Below are 15,943 nucleotides of genomic sequence, written 5' to 3'. Positions count from 1 at the left end.
ATTGGGTCTGTGTGGAAAGCGTTCACTCACGTCGTCCTCCAGCCTTTCCTTCTGCTTCATTAGCTGCTCCATCTTCTGCACCGACTGCTTGAGGTCAAACTCCAGCATGGAGCACTGCTTCTCCACCTCCACCACCCGGCTCTCTGCTCGCATCCTCGCACCATTCTCCTCCGACATCTTCACCTGAACAGCTGGGGTGGAAGCACATTTATGTATTACAAATACAGACAGAGATAGTACAGTACATCCCCTAAAGCGTGGTATCCATGTAACATACCAGAAATGTAATTTAGCTAACACTTGATAATCAGAATGAAGCAATGTAAAGCTTCTATAGATGGACATCATTTGAGGAGAAAATGGTTGCCTGGATGTTTATTTATATAACACATGTTACTATTAATTTATCATAATAAAAATTACATTGAGAGTTTGCAACCACAAAGCATTTACCAAAAAAAAAAGTTAGCCTAATTTCTATTTCTTCTTCTACTCATCTTTGTTGCTGGTCACCTCATCTATACCACACAATTAGAGCTGTCAAAATTAATCGATTAATCATCAAGTAATTGATCAATTAATCAAATTAATCGACAACTATTTTAATAATGAAAGAATCGTTGGTAGCCATTTTTAATTCAAAATGGTCCAAAATCTGATTTCAGCATATCAACAGTAATTGCTCACTAATGTCAGCAGTCCTTCAGAATGTACGGTATGACACAGACGAGACGCTGCAACATACCATTCATAGCGGCCGATTTTGCCTCCTCGATGGACTCATATTTGTCAGTCAGCTGTGCGCGTGTCACCCGGTGTTCAGTCTGCTCCTGCTCCAGTCGCTGCTGCAGGGTCTTCAGTTTGTAGTTCAGGTCTATCTCCAGGTTGTTCTTATCCTGCGTGGGGTTGGGTAGACATGACGATCAACTCAAAGAACTTCAGGACGGAAATACAAAATCAACCGAGGCCCATTAGTCCCTATATTGTTTATATGGAATGGAACAGCCTCATTAATAATGCCTTCCCTCAATTAGTTATGGGTATATAAACATGCTGAAATACAAACTTCCTCAAATTGGTGCCTCAGAGTAATTGGAATTACAAATAATTGCAATCGCTCACGCACATTCAAAAAGTTAACACCTGAGCCCATTTTGAATTTTGCTTCTAACCAAATTAGCATCAAATAAAATTGCGGTGATCTTGGACTGTGTTGTAATTTAGGGGAATTCGTGAGAGCATCACATCCATACAACGCTCAAGGCAAAGAGCGTGCGGGGACACACCTGAATGTATAATGTTGCTTTATTAACAGCTTCACTTTACAACGCTTTAACACTTCCTCTGTTCGCTTGATATCATTTTTATACCGTGACTCTAAATGCATTAACAATGACTACTTCTGTGTTATGTATACTGTACTGGCACGAGGACTCCAACCCCCCCTTTAGCTGTTCAACGATGAGCCTGACCTAAAACAGCGCACACAAGGACCCCATAGCAACAATATGTCCGATGTAAGTTACACGAACTCAGCACAGAACTAAAGCATTCATTAACATAGCAATAATGAGGAATTTACAACAAGCTCCATACATTTACAAACAATCATACCATCATACCGCAACAAAAAAGCTTAAGACATGTTTTTATTGCTTAAATACTGTACAGGATGTACATGTTTTTACAAATTAAAATACCAAGTTACTGTATTTGGAGCTTGGGAACTAATTAAACTCATTTATATAGTTGATGTTTTATCATACATTTATTGAGGGTATTCTAACTTTCTCATTCACTTCTTGGTTCCATTCTATCACCCTGCGAGACCGGACAGCGCTACTTAATATCACTAAAGTCTGTTCAACAATCATTGGACACCCTGTCAGACTTTACGCTCTGCCCACCGAATCCTGCTCGATCCCTCTCACTCACTTCATTCAATGTTTGAGTGGCTTCCATCAAGCCGCAGGCTGAGATGCCCACGCTGCAGAACACAGCGGAGGTGGACTACATTTGTCCCCAGAGCAGTAAATCTCTTGAACTGTGACCCCAATTTGCCCAAATTGCGACAGACTGACTGACAGAATGCATGCAGCACTTTAATGTGAAGAACAGAGCACTTTCTTTTGTTTTTATCGTTAGTTAGCTGGAATTGTTTTTAGCTATAGTATTTATTATGTATGTTTTTTTTATGTGTTGGTTTAAATCTCTTTTTTTTTTTTGTTTTAACTTGCTCGTATGCCATTGAATTGCCCCTCGGGGACAAATAAAGTGTTTTTGAATTTAAATTGAATTGAAAACTCATTTAACTCTGAGGTTCCACTGTATATACAGCATGTTTCTAGGCATTAATTCTTAATAGCCTGTTTACTTTGTTTAAAAAACAAAACAAAACAAAAAACAAAAGTGTAGTATATATCATGCTAGTGTACCTTTTCCAAGTTATTGCATCTCTCCTGGGCCTGTTTGCGTTCTGTCTCCACTTTGGAGACGCTGAGCTTCAAGTTTTTGTTGTCCTCCTGCAACCCCATCATTCTCGCTACGAGGGAAACAAAACAAAAATATTAATAAGAACATTTACAATAAGGAAGTATCTTCGCAATCAGAATTGGCGGCTTCAGCGGGTTACCCTGCAGCTCACGGATCTCCTCCGAGTCTTGGCTGTAATTCCTCCTCTCAGAGTCCAAGGTGCTCTGGAGTAGCAGGAGTTCCTTCTCCAGCTGGGCCTTTTCGCCATCGGCTGCACGGCTCCGCTCCTGCAACTCGCGGTTCAAGCTTTCCAGCTGGCTCATTGACTTGGCCACCTCCGTGTGATTCTTCCGCAGCCTCGCCGCCGTGTCCGACTCGGCGCGCAGGAGGTCGTTGGCCTCCTCCAGCTAGGACCAGAGGGAACGATTACATTTATTAGTGCTTCTTTTTTATTTATTTTTTTTATTTTTTTTTTTAAGCGTTTGAGCACACCCATTTGCTCTATTTCTGCAAGAAGTGGGAAGTACATTTAGTAGTTACACAACGGCAGATGCGAGGAGGATGTTATTTGTGCAAACATTTTTTTTTTTAAAATATTAAACACTACTGGTATATTAAAATTAATGTTTAGTAAACTGGATTTGTTTTGGGGAAATTTAGTAAAGCGACAATAAAGAAGGCAGAATGGGAGAAAAAAATAAGTAACCTAATTCCCCGAAACATCAACATGGATGTAAACAACATAGTGTAGAGATCACTTGTTGAGAGTCTACTAGAACGCTGATTGTCATTAAAAGGCGCCAACTCCACTGAATGACGCAGAAAAAATCACGGCATGTTTACCTGACTCTGAAGCTGGGCAATCTTGTCATTGGAGGCCTGTGAGTTCTGGCTGATCTTCCTCATGTCTTCAAGTTGCTCCTTCAGAGTTGACACTACAGAGAACATGAAAGGATGTGAAGTCCCCAAGATCTTCCTTCCCAAAGACATCACAGCTTCACACTAGCACTTGGTCCTCACCCTCGTTCTCCAAATTGCGTCGCTTCTCTGCCTCCTGGTCGGCTTTTCTTTGGTACTCTGTAAATCTGTGCTGCAGCATGATCTTATCCTTCTCCAGCAGGGACATGCTCGCCTCCACGCTCTTCCTCAAATTGGCCTGGCAAAAGACAAATAGCATGGTTATGGTAGGCAGGACAAATGCAGTAAAGTTGACAGCCTGTTTTCTTTTAATAGCGTGTTGATGAAAAACGCATTTGAAGAGACAAAAAAACAGGATCAAACCTCCTCATCCAGTTCTTTCATGATCTTTTCAATCTTGGTGTTTGAGGTCCTGGAGGAAAGAGAGCAAAAGTCGTCAAATTAGTCATCAGAAAGGTGGCATTTTATTCAAATTTTGATGAAACCACTGGCACTACTTGAAATGAAACGGTATGAAAATGTTTTAGGATTTCAAATAACAAAATGATCAGGGTTATTAGTGTTATCACAGCGTAAGCAAAAAAAAAAAAAAAAAAAAAAAAAAAAAAAAAAGTAAATACATAAACGCTCCATAAACAAATACTACAAAACCCTTCTATTTTGAATACTCCCCATGAAATTAGAAACCCAATTAAGTTTAACAGAAATTGAAATGTATCCATTTTCTTTAATGCTTATTCTCACTACGATTATGGATAAACACAAGATTTTCCATCATACTTATTACTACTACTTACACACAGGTGCAATTCTAATTATTATAGACATATGATATAATGATGTCTAGCTGATTTGGTTTCAGCTCCCACTATACACAAGCAGCTTTTAAAGGACTTTATACCTGTTTATCCCTTGGTGGCCTTTACACCTGTATTCACAATTCAATTTTCCCTCAAAGTATTGTACTGAATTTCCCGCCTTTCCCTAGCAGAACACATTGGAGCAGTCCCAGATTGATACTGTGGAGACTTCACATTATCAATCTGGCGCTTGCCAGGTTATGAGTCAGTCGGGTTGGCCGTTTACCACGCGGTTCGTTTGAGCATCTGTTCTATGCTCCTTGCAAGTGACTTTATTTTGGATTTGTGTTTGACTTTGTCCCGTTCAATGAAAGTGCATCTGTAAATGTAGCTCTCATTGTTATTTTCATCGAGAAACACACGCATCTCAAGCTTTCCCGTAACTTGAATTTTGGCTTGCAATACAATGGGGGGGGGGGGGGAATAATTTAAGTGAAATACTGGAAAGTTAAGGTATAACTTAAGCAAACATTCAAATGTACCTGCATTTCTGCTCCAACTCATCCTTTAGCTGAATCTCACTGTGGAGTTGCTCCTCCAGCTGGTAGATTCTTTTTTGCAGGTTCTCTAACTAAAGTGATAAATAGACATCAGAGAATGTTCTACTTGGAGAACATAAAGTCACAAGCATAGACGTGCAACTCACATGACTTTTGTCCTCCTTTGTGGAGCTGCTACGTTTGTCACTTGTTTTGGAGGCAGAAGTGGAGCTGCGCAAAGGACTGCAAAACACATTACACAATTAATACAAGTTCATGCTTGTTCTGATGAACAGCATTTTTAACTCATGTAAAGTATGGAGCCTCTGGGGGACTTACTGCTGATTGCTGTAGTAAGTGAAGCCCACAAAGGGCAGCTGGTTGCCCACGAAGGCCTTTGGTATTGGAAAAGTCTCTTCTTCGCCACGGTCCTCTTCTATATCATCAAAGTTACTGGTGTCGACGTCACTGCTCAGCTCGGGCACCACTGGGGCAGCCGCTAAAGAGGCAAAAGGTTCATGACTTTTTCTTCTGCCGTTTGCCTAAAATAAGCTCGCAGAGCTAATGTAATATGTACAGGGTACATTTTGTATGGTACAGGTGGGTACAGAGTTCCCACATGGGACATAAAAGGTAAGGGACAGTAAGTACTTGATAACTGCCTCATGCTTGAACCTCATGTCTACTTGGGAAAATAAATGCAGTGCATCTAAGCATCTGGCTAGAGGTAGTCATGGCACCGTGCAGGGGTTTTGTCAATTAAACAGCCTCTTTCGGGCTTTTGAGATGAAGCCTAAGCAGTTTAAAAAATGTCATTATAAGAGTTTTATAGCATAATAATTCAAACTATTACTGTTGCACTCATCTGCAGTTTCTTAAAATGAAGACAAATTATTGATGTTGCACTTTAATAGTGTTTCAGGTTAAACACTTTTTTTAAACATTTCTTTCAACATCTAATTTATTTGACAATGTACCACTAGCAATTGCTTCCATTTAAGTGTTTAACTTGATCCGCAGCACTATTTTTATTTTTTTTTGGGGGGGGGATATTATTGTACTCAATATGTGAACAGAAGACCTTAAAAACAAGACATTGCATTTTTTTGGTATACTGTTACACCCAATGAGCTCGGACACAATAATTAGGTGTTTCGTTTGAATTCTGCAACCCTACAACTTCGATCCTGGGTCACAAACCTTGACTTAAAAAAAAAAATCCTCTGAAACGCGGCGAAGCCAGCAGCTAGCGGAGCCGGGGCAGCCTTTCGGAAACGCTGGGCCAAAGTGCTGACTTTAGCTGAGTCAAGAATTAAATATAAACCCGGTTAAGAGCTGACTACAGCTGCAGGATTTGCCTCGCTTCTAATCTCCGCCTGCTCTGGTGTCAGTGCCCCGAGCATTAATGTTGTGTCTGTCCTTTATTGGCCGCTGCGCTGTCAATGATCAGTCTGATGACCTATGTTACATGATAATCAGAGTGCTTACTGTCTCTGATGTTCTCCCACGTCCACTGATCATTCTTGAAGAAAGGGTGCCTCTTGATCTCATCCACACCGTTCCGGCCCAGGCGGACCTCCCTGTTGCCGAGAGGGGGGATACATTGCTCAGTCCTAATTAGACCGTAGCTTAAATTTACACAGCATGGCTCAAGTGATAAAAATCCCCCAAAAATTTCCCCCTCAAGTGGCACAATTCGATATGAGTCATGGCAGCATGAATAACAAACATATGCATGGAATCAGATATCATGCCATGTCAAAACGCCTTAATGTTTGAAGCGTGTCCAAAACTATATAAGCAAAATAGATTCCGACGGCATGCAAGAAGTTTGGAGAGTACCCTTATTAAAATAAATGTGTAGCAGAGACATCCCAGGCCAACTAAATATTTTCATGGGACGTTACCTGTCTGTCAGGAAGGCACAAATGAGGTTCTTGGCGTCATTGGAGATGTCGCTGTCGTCGGGGAAGGTCAGCGCGTTTTTGTGGTTCATTATTTTGCTGTAAGTGCCGACCAGCGAGTCTGCGTAAAACGGCGTATCGCCTGAAAAAGCATATTGGTAAATTACAATATTATCAGTCGGAACTTTGAATTGTATCCATCAGAGTGACTCACCAACTAGCATTTCATAGAGAAACACTCCCACCGACCACCAGTCGCACTCCCTGCCGTAGTAGCCATCTCCTCCTTGGGATTTCAGTACCTCGGGCGAAATGTAGTCCGGTGTTCCCACAGCTGTGTCGCATCGTACCATGCCGTCCTAAGAGAGCAAGCGGCACATATTTAACATCCTTCCTTGCAAAAATAAACAGATTGTTATTCAGAAGGACACAAACTTAATACCTTGTTCATTTTCATGCAGGTGCCAAAATCTGCCAGTTTTAAGTGGCCCACTTTGTCCAGCAACATGTTGTCAGGCTTCACATCCCTGCAAAGTAAGTATTTATTTATAGAGGCCATTATATGGTGTTTACGGACACTGTTTGAGCAGATACAATCGTTTCTTAAACTTAACAGACTTCTACCGTTGATGTAAAATAAAGATGAAGAGCTGTTTAAACCTATGAATGAAGCCCATGGCGTGGATACCATCCAGAGCCAGCACCACCTCGGCTGTATAAAAGCGAGCCCACTTCTCCGGGACGTCATAATTGCTCATCAGGTTGACCAAATCCCCGCCGGGCATGTATTCCATCACCATGTAGAGGTAGCGGTCGTCTTGGAATGCAAAGAAAAGCTGAGAGAAGGATGAAAGGTGAGTTTGGATGAGGGAATTCGTCGTTTACCCAGCAAGCCGGCATAAACAGATGGTGGTGGGTGGTCGGGACCTACCTGCACTACCCAAGAGCTGTTGGCAAAAGCCATGATGTCCCTCTCCTCCCAAAAGAAAGCAGAGTCTGACCTTTTGATCATCTCAAACTTGCTCAGCAACTTCATGGCGTACACTTTGCATGTGGCTTTGTGCCTCACCTGTAGATATAAGGGGTGAAATTTAGAATCACTTAAAAACAAACATTTAGCGGCACCGTAACAAATCAAACTCCAAAGTTAAGCATGATGCGACAGCAAAGCAAAAAATAATAAAGAAAATAATAATTGAAAAATAAATAATTATGCACATAATTTCTATTTTAATTTTTCTTCTGTTTTAATTTTTGACATTCCCAAACTTTCAAAATTTGTCAACCAATTCAAACTATCCCAAACTCAAAATATTCAGCTCATTCGGGAGATCCCAGTCCATATATTTCCATGTATAGTAACCTTCCACATTTTCCACCGAAAAATAAAAAATAAATCACGTCAAACTCACAATTTCTCAACGAACTGGAGCCATTCAAACGCAAAAAAAAAATCAAAAAATCCTACATTTTACATTAAGAAAATCCACAAATTAAGGGATAATTAATTCACAATTTTCTTAATTAAAATAATTCTACTCTAAAATATCTAAAATTCACTTTTGAAGAATTTCCTACTTTAAATGAGAAAATTCACAGCTTAAGTGGGGTAAGTTTTCCAAATGTACCTGTAGCCTATAATTCACCTTTTCTCTCATATTCTAAAATGTTCATTTATTCTACATCATGATACATAAATTGATTTTTTTTTGTATATGTAATTGATATTTGAAGAACTGTATTGCACACACATACACATATACATATACATATACATATACATATATATATATATATATATATATATATATATATATATATATATATATATATATATACATATATATATATATATATACATATACACATATATATATATATATATACATATACACATATATATATATATATATACATATACACATATATATATATATATATATATACATATACATATATATATATATATATATATACATATATATATATATATATATATATATATATATATATACATATATATATATATATATATATATATATATATATATATATATATATATATGAGACAAGCCAGAATTTTTCCTATGTTGCACCACTGTATAGCCAAAGAGATGAACAAAAGAGTGTAAACTCACCAGCTGCACCTCCCCGAACGCACCTCTCCCAATGACTTTGACCACCTCATAGTCTTCCGCTTTCATCCGCAGGTCACGGATTTTACTAATGGTATCTTTATCTGTGGAAAAAACATGAATATAATTTTCAAGACGTTAATTTGTAAATATTGATTTCATTAACTTTTTTTTTTTTTTTTAATGCAAGAGACTACAGATTATATATGGTGAAGAAAAATGTATGTGCTTAGTGCTATCAAAGTGTTTGGTGTACTGATCACTAACACAATGCACTGCACACAATGTCTGTCATAGTACCAAGAGCAAGATGGTGCAGTCGTAGAAGAAGAAAACTTATCCAGTAACTACCAGTATGTTTGCTTGTAAACTCTTCATCTTGTCATTTCACTAAGTTGTGGTGAAGGCTTGGGAGATTTGTGTCCAGCTTCCCATTTGTCTATGTTTTAAGGTCACAATCAAGGAGTCCATGGCTTGGCCCAATTCCGTACCATCATAAATATTGAAACTTTACGATCGTCAGCCCCGACGGATTTCCCAAGCAGTCAGGGGAATCACAGGAACACCACAAGAGCATGGCTCTGGATGTTTTTTTTTTGTGTTTTTTTTTGTTTTTTTTTAAAGAGCCATCCGAGAATATGGCCTGTTTTGACTTTGATCTGAACGGAGAGGAAATGCTCAAATTTGGCCCAATTGTTGGTATGCATGCACCCCCTTAAAAGGACACATTGCCAAGTTAGCTAAAGAAAAGCCAATTTTAGGTCTGGTATTAATGGGCGCTGGCATGGCAAAGCATCCAAATTACACACATAAAAGTCTGGGGCATTGCACAAAAATATTTTGAATGACTCATTTCCCTTCATTGGTGAAATCCCAGCAGGTGTTGCAGGAACTATGTACTGAATGTGTTACAGGAAATACTTTTAACTGTACAGAACAGAGTAATCAAGCTAATGTGATCAGTGTGGAAAGAACGGGAAGAGAATTAATACAAGGCAGCCCCTTAGGCAACACAAGACGCACCAGTCCATTAGTCCATATCCGTCATTGATGTCGTTACACAGCACTACCCTCGGATGCATACAACAGTACTGATGCAAAAAGAATTGAAGGGATGACTAATGACAGTTCTTGCCTAAGGGTTTGGAGACTCTTGGGTTGAAATTCAAATAGGAAACATCCAATTGCTCTGGATCAAATGTTTAAAGGCCACTCAGGGGCCAAGTCATGGCCTTCTCAAAGAGGCAAACTACAAATTTGTCTTTCTGCATTACATGGCAAAACCAGACTTTTTGATGGAGTTTACACAAATGCTATTGATATGGCTAGAAAGGTTCTAAGTAGGGGTGTTAAAAAAAAAATCGATTCGGCGATATATCGCGATACTACATCGCGCGATTCTCGAATCGATTCAATAATCGGCAGAATCGATTTTTTTTTTTTTTTTTTTTTTTTTTTTTTTTAAGGATTCACACCTTGAGCATGGAAGAATGTTATATGAACGGCACATTAAGCCTTAATATTTTTATTTTAATGCTGTTCAAACATGAAACAGATTACAACCTCTATAAGACTGAAATTTCAGATAAATAAATAATACATTTTCATATAAATCTTACACTCTACAAGCTTACTGATTAGTATTTTCTAAATATGAATGAAAAAAAATCGCAACAATCGACTTATAAATTCGTATCGGGATTAATCGGTATCGAATCGTGACCATTCGTATCGGGATTAATCGGTATCGAATCGAATCGTGACCTGTGAATCGTGATACGAATCGAATCGTCAGGTACTAGGCAATTCACACCCCTAGTTCTAAGGATAAAGATTATAGCCTTAACCGTAGGGCCGGGGGGCTTTTGAATGTGTTTTCTCTAATGTTTTGTTTTTTGTTTTTTTGGAGTACGCGTATTATTTTTCTATAACATTTTTGTGAAAGTGTTTTATTTTAGTGAAACTTTTATCTTATTCAATGAAAGTTAAATAAAATAAAGGTAAATATGTTTTTGAATAATATTTGATTACTCCAAACCCTTAGGCAAGAACTGTCATTAGTCATCCCTTCAAAACTTTCATCACAGCTGAAAGGCATAATAGCATTATTAAGTAAGCACTGGTATGTGGCATCGTGAGTTCTAAAATGCAAGTACTTGTACTCGTTTTCGCTCTGAAAAAAAAAGTAGTATGGTAGGCATATTCATGTGTACCAAATTAGCAGATTCAGATTTTAAAAAAACATTACAGCATTTATACATGTCACTGCTTTTGCAGTTGTGTCTACTCCTCAAAATGACTTCTTTCTAATTGTTGATTTATTCTATGTTTTATTTTTTTGCAAAACATGAAATAATGTAAATTCAACTCATTTAAAAAAATAAAAAAATAAACTGATTTGCAAAATTATGTCCCGCCTCTTCCGTGGCATATACCCCATTACCGGTACATGAACAGTAACACAAAATGGCGAGCTTTTCTTGTATTACTGCAACTTCTTGCCCCTCAATGTTCCTTTTATCCCCTCCTTGATATGATTTGTTCTCCATAATAAAAAACAGGAGTTTTACTCATAAGCTTTACATAAAATATTAAGAATTGCCCTTCGACCATTCCAGTAAATAATGAAATATTGTGATAACATGCTAAGTGAGAACTAAGTAACTTACAGGTTGGTAATATGATATAAAAATAGTAATTATTAGGGTCTCCTGTGTGATGATGGCACACACAGACAAAAAACAAAAAACAAAAAAACCAAAAAAAAAACAAGCCATAGCGATAGGCATCATGTGGGTCACCAGGCATCTATTAAAGCCTCTTTGTTGAGGACACTAAGCAGCAGACACCTATTGTGTCCAAGCTTGCATAGAAGCGGTGACCCCAAAACGGCCTTCTTTTCTGAGGCTGAAACGTGTCATACATGTAACGACGGGGCCTGTAAAGCGGCAATGGACGGGAGATGGAAGACTACTTACATCTATTCAAGAAGTTGTCAATGCTCTTGTTTTTCCTCAGGGCAGGGAAGTCCAAGTCGTACACCAACGCATCCAGACCATCCTGTGAGGGAGAAGCGGAGGATCAGCATGCAGAGTGACATTACGGGGTAGAGGTCAAAGGCAAAGAATAACAAGCTTGTTTCAAATGTGTTACACGTTTGCTAAAGGATGCTTACTTATTATATTTTACTGTACACTTAACTGTATACAGTAATATATAGTACTTCAATAGTATTTTTTTGTTGATGCATGTTTTTTTTGTTTTTTTTTTGCTGCTACATAAAAATGCATTGCCCTAACTATGTGGGCGCCTTTGCAGAGCGAAACAGCAGATAATTAGATGACGTCATGGCAGTAGAGTCCAGTGTAACTTGGTGTAGTGCGTTAAACTGCATGCCGAAATTCCCTGACACAGACTTCCTCTGTCTTTGCATGGGGGAAAATTTCCGTGTCAAATTTGCCATTCCCTAGCCCACTTCTGGCAGGGAATAAAAGTGAAAAATCTCTGCTTTTACAGCTACAGTCAGTCAACAATGGTGAGAATTAGGGCTGGGCAATAAATCGACTTACAGTACTTCGACTAATGGTCATTTAAAAAATCGAAACGTTAAAAATTTGCTAAATTGTAAAATCGAGTTTTGTCTTTTGGATTATTAACTCATTTGCACCAAAAACGTATAAATACGTTCTGTTTTAAATGTTCAGTGTCACAAAGACGTATTTATACGTTTTTATGTTGTTGGTTTTTTTATGCTAGCGCATACATAAGGATTTGATGCGGCCTCTCAACTGCAAAGAATGGTTGAAGAAATGGTAGTTATTACACAAACGGCCAACAGGTGACAGCACAGGGAAGGAGATCAACCAGGGCCATGTTGGAAAAAAAAGCTCACTCAATTCTAATTAGATTTGTGAATAATGATGAAACTTAGCTATATTCTAATGCTAATTGCTGAAAAACGGAAACAGACAGAAATATACTTTTTTTCCCCTGATGAAAGGAGGGACTTTAATCTTTCTTTTGGTAGGTTCCACGTTTTTATAGCAATAGAACACGAAATTCTCTGGGCCTTGCAAAATCAGCCAAAATCCAGTAAAACAGCCGGAAGTGAAGGGGATTAATTCTGTGAAAATGGCTGGGAGTGAACGAGTTAAAAGCTGTGAATCTTTTTATTTTTTATTGATTTATACGCCCTAGTGAGAATTATCGAACAATTAATAAATTATTATTTCCCAAATGTATATATTTTAAGGGCTGGGAGTATTTGAACTAAATGTCAATTTCTGTGTCCATTGCAATGTTATACTGAGCAGAGATTTGCAAACTGGTTGAGAATGAATGATTCAATTTTCCTCAGTCGTTTCTGGACGTGATTCCTCTACAATCAGTTCCACGTAATCAATCAAATCGAAGTTAATTGACTGTTTATGCATAATAATGCAGGAAGCAATGAACCATTCACATCTACTGAGGAACCTCTGAGGTTGTCACAAGCACATTAATGAACATTGTTCAGGAATAAATCTTGCTTCAGTGTTTAATTCTGCTACTGTGCCTCAAGTACTTCATGTCTATTGTCAGTCAGCTGCCAGAGCCACATGAATCATACAATAAGGCAAAAATATTTCGCAGGTGGAAGAACTTGAATGGATTTGCATCAAAAAGAGGGCTTCACTTTCCACCATGGTCACAGAGTTTCTAATTCAAGCATGTGAAGCAACTAAGTACTTTTTGATGACTGAGGGAGCAGGGCGGTGCCTGCGACGATGTGGACTTTACAATGCAAGGGCTGTGACGCGGACCAAAAAGTACAGCGGCTACTCCCGCCTAGCAGTTTCCTGACCGTCATTGGGTTGGCGAAATCGAGCTGATTGTGTCACTGAGAGGATTTTTTTTTTTTTTTTTTTTTTATTCTGCGACACCCACATCATCCTGTCTCAGACGAGGCATGACCATAAATGTCAGCGGCGGGATTTAGTCTAATCTGCCATAATCCAGAATGACTGAAACAAGATAGGTACACAAACGTTCAAGCACTTGACACTGGTCATCACATTCCCATCAGCGTGAGAATTAATTTTTCATGGAATGATGCACAATTTCCTAAACTATTTTACTACTCTTGTCATTTTGGGTTTTCTAAACCGTTAGAGATTGCTTTCACGATGACACATGGCACATCGGGGGCTCAGACAAAATAAGGAAGCCACTTAAATAGTGCCGCTGCTGCTGCTTGGAGCTCAACACAGGAGATCAGTGCCATACCCCCCACACCAGGAGACAAAACAAGCAAACCCTCTCTGGGACGGCTGGAAGCTAAAGGGGGGGCCACAGTCAGGTTTGGAGGGATGTAGGGAAAAGGTGGAAAACATGAGGCAGTTTTTTTCTTCATCAGAAAGAAGACAAACAACATGCAGTTAAATTCCTTAGCTCCTTGGACAACCGTTTTGCTTTTCATACAACACACATTACAAATAAATAATGTACATTACAATTAAATGATCAACACGAGTGTATTGTAGGTATTCAGCTTTAATTCAAGAGGTGATGCAGAAGTATGGTTTTTACCATCTAAGAATGAAATACAGTAGCTCAATTTTGAGGGGCAAGAGATTTATTCTTGCCTTCACTTGCTGTTTGATGAATTTTTGTGGGTCTTGGTACTTATAGATTTGTCTACAGCAAATGAAAAGCATATTCTATTGGCTTGAGTTTAGACCAATGAATTGGCCATGAGGGTTTATCCCTTCTTTTTGACTTTCTAATTCGCTATTATGTTTAGCTACGGGCCATGTACAACTCGGAAGGCATTTGGTATACAATTCATATTCCTGCCATAAGATGGACTCCGCTACGTTTGTCACATGATGCGTTATGCATTTGATTAGACCATGTGTTATTCTTTTCATGCTGCATGTTTTGAATGAAGATACACTGTGGTGGTGTTTAACTCATTTGCTCCCAAAGACATATAAATACGTTCCATTGTATTGTGTCTTGTCTTGTGTATTGTTCCATGTATTGTGTCCCAAAGACGTATTTATACGTTTTTTTTGTTTGTTTTTTAAATGCTAGAGCATACAGAAAGCTTTGATGCAGCCTCTCAACCGCAGAGAACAGGTGAAAAATGGTAACAATTACAAAAACGGCCAGCAAGTGGCAGCAGAGTATAACAGATCAACCAGGGTCATGATGAAAACAAGCTGTTTCCCCACAATTCTAAGCAGATTTGGGAATGATGATGAAACATAGCTATATTCTAATGCTAATTGCTGCTAAATGGAAACAGAAAGAAATGAAGAGACTAATCTTTCCTTTGGTAGGTTCCAAGGTTTTTTATAGCAATAGAACACAATATTCTGTGGGCCTTGCAAAATCAGTCAAAATCCAGTAAAAGAGCCAGGAGCGAAGGGAGTTGCTTCAGTGAAAATGGCTGCGAGTGAATGTTAAGGGTAAAAACATAACTGCCATTACCCTGACTGTATATAGGGTGTGCTGTAAAACCAAGAAACAGACTCTGAGAACCAAAGGATAAAAGGGTGCCTTGTTGCAGGCCATAAGGTATTCTGCCAGTCTACACAGAAGAAACAAAAAAAAAAAAAAAAAAGAGAGAGGAGAACGAAGTCCTTCAGGACCCTAATCACAAGGCTCTGTGCCCAGCAGAGTTATGTTTGCATAACTTCCTGCCGCAGAGAACTCTGGACAGCCACAGTAACATTCCATAACAGGACTGTACACGTCAGAGAAGCTATTTTAGGTATGTGGCCAAACAAGTTCTCAACACAAAAAGTGAAGGAAGAAGAGGAAAAGAAGAAGAAAAATAGAGGGTGTTTGGGGAGGAGGGGGTGTCCATCCCACTGAGTTGTCACATACAGCGCGGCTAGTTTTCACTCCGCGCCAGCTGTGACGCTGTGACGGAAAAGAGGAGGGAGCGGAGGCCTGTGCATGTGGTCCAGTGAGAGAACAAATGAAGGAAAAAACAAAGAATATCACAAGCAGGCCACTGAAACACCAACGTGACTAAAGAAGCAGGTATTGCAGTTAGAGTACATTCAGTGAATGTGGCCCATCTAAGGGCAAAACAAAAAAACAATAGAACTGAAGCAGTTCAAGCAGCAATTGAGAGTGGGTGCCCTAGTAGCGATGTCAAAGTGTGCAACTGGGTCTGCAGGTAA

The 15,943-nt window shown here is 38.9% G+C and overlaps 1 protein-coding gene across 2 annotated transcripts in view; it reads right to left on the bottom strand.

Annotated features, from left to right (window-relative positions):
- The window catches only part of rock1 (Rho-associated, coiled-coil containing protein kinase 1), a 46,626-nt gene that overhangs the window by 13,668 nt on the left and 17,015 nt on the right, over positions 1-15,943 (bottom strand). For both annotated transcript variants that reach the window (XM_077518500.1, XM_077518508.1), the window contains exons 2-19: positions 11,747-11,828; positions 8,772-8,872; positions 7,565-7,702; positions 7,294-7,469; positions 7,076-7,160; positions 6,848-6,992; positions 6,637-6,775; positions 6,218-6,309; positions 5,069-5,228; positions 4,897-4,972; positions 4,733-4,821; positions 3,754-3,802; positions 3,493-3,628; positions 3,316-3,407; positions 2,633-2,879; positions 2,436-2,542; positions 746-896; positions 31-191 (exon numbers count right to left, since the gene is read on the bottom strand). In XM_077518500.1, coding sequence (XP_077374626.1) covers positions 31-191; positions 746-896; positions 2,436-2,542; positions 2,633-2,879; positions 3,316-3,407; positions 3,493-3,628; positions 3,754-3,802; positions 4,733-4,821; positions 4,897-4,972; positions 5,069-5,228; positions 6,218-6,309; positions 6,637-6,775; positions 6,848-6,992; positions 7,076-7,160; positions 7,294-7,469; positions 7,565-7,702; positions 8,772-8,872; positions 11,747-11,828 — 2,226 coding nt within the window. The remainder of the gene's footprint in view (positions 1-30; positions 192-745; positions 897-2,435; positions 2,543-2,632; positions 2,880-3,315; positions 3,408-3,492; positions 3,629-3,753; positions 3,803-4,732; positions 4,822-4,896; positions 4,973-5,068; positions 5,229-6,217; positions 6,310-6,636; positions 6,776-6,847; positions 6,993-7,075; positions 7,161-7,293; positions 7,470-7,564; positions 7,703-8,771; positions 8,873-11,746; positions 11,829-15,943) is intronic.

The sequence above is a fragment of the Festucalex cinctus genome, chromosome 1 (assembly GCF_051991245.1).
Source record: "Festucalex cinctus isolate MCC-2025b chromosome 1, RoL_Fcin_1.0, whole genome shotgun sequence".
Lineage (NCBI taxonomy): Eukaryota > Metazoa > Chordata > Actinopteri > Syngnathiformes > Syngnathidae > Festucalex > Festucalex cinctus.
The sequence above is the reverse complement of the archived record's forward strand: the minus strand, read 5'-3'. Positions and strand labels throughout refer to the sequence as shown.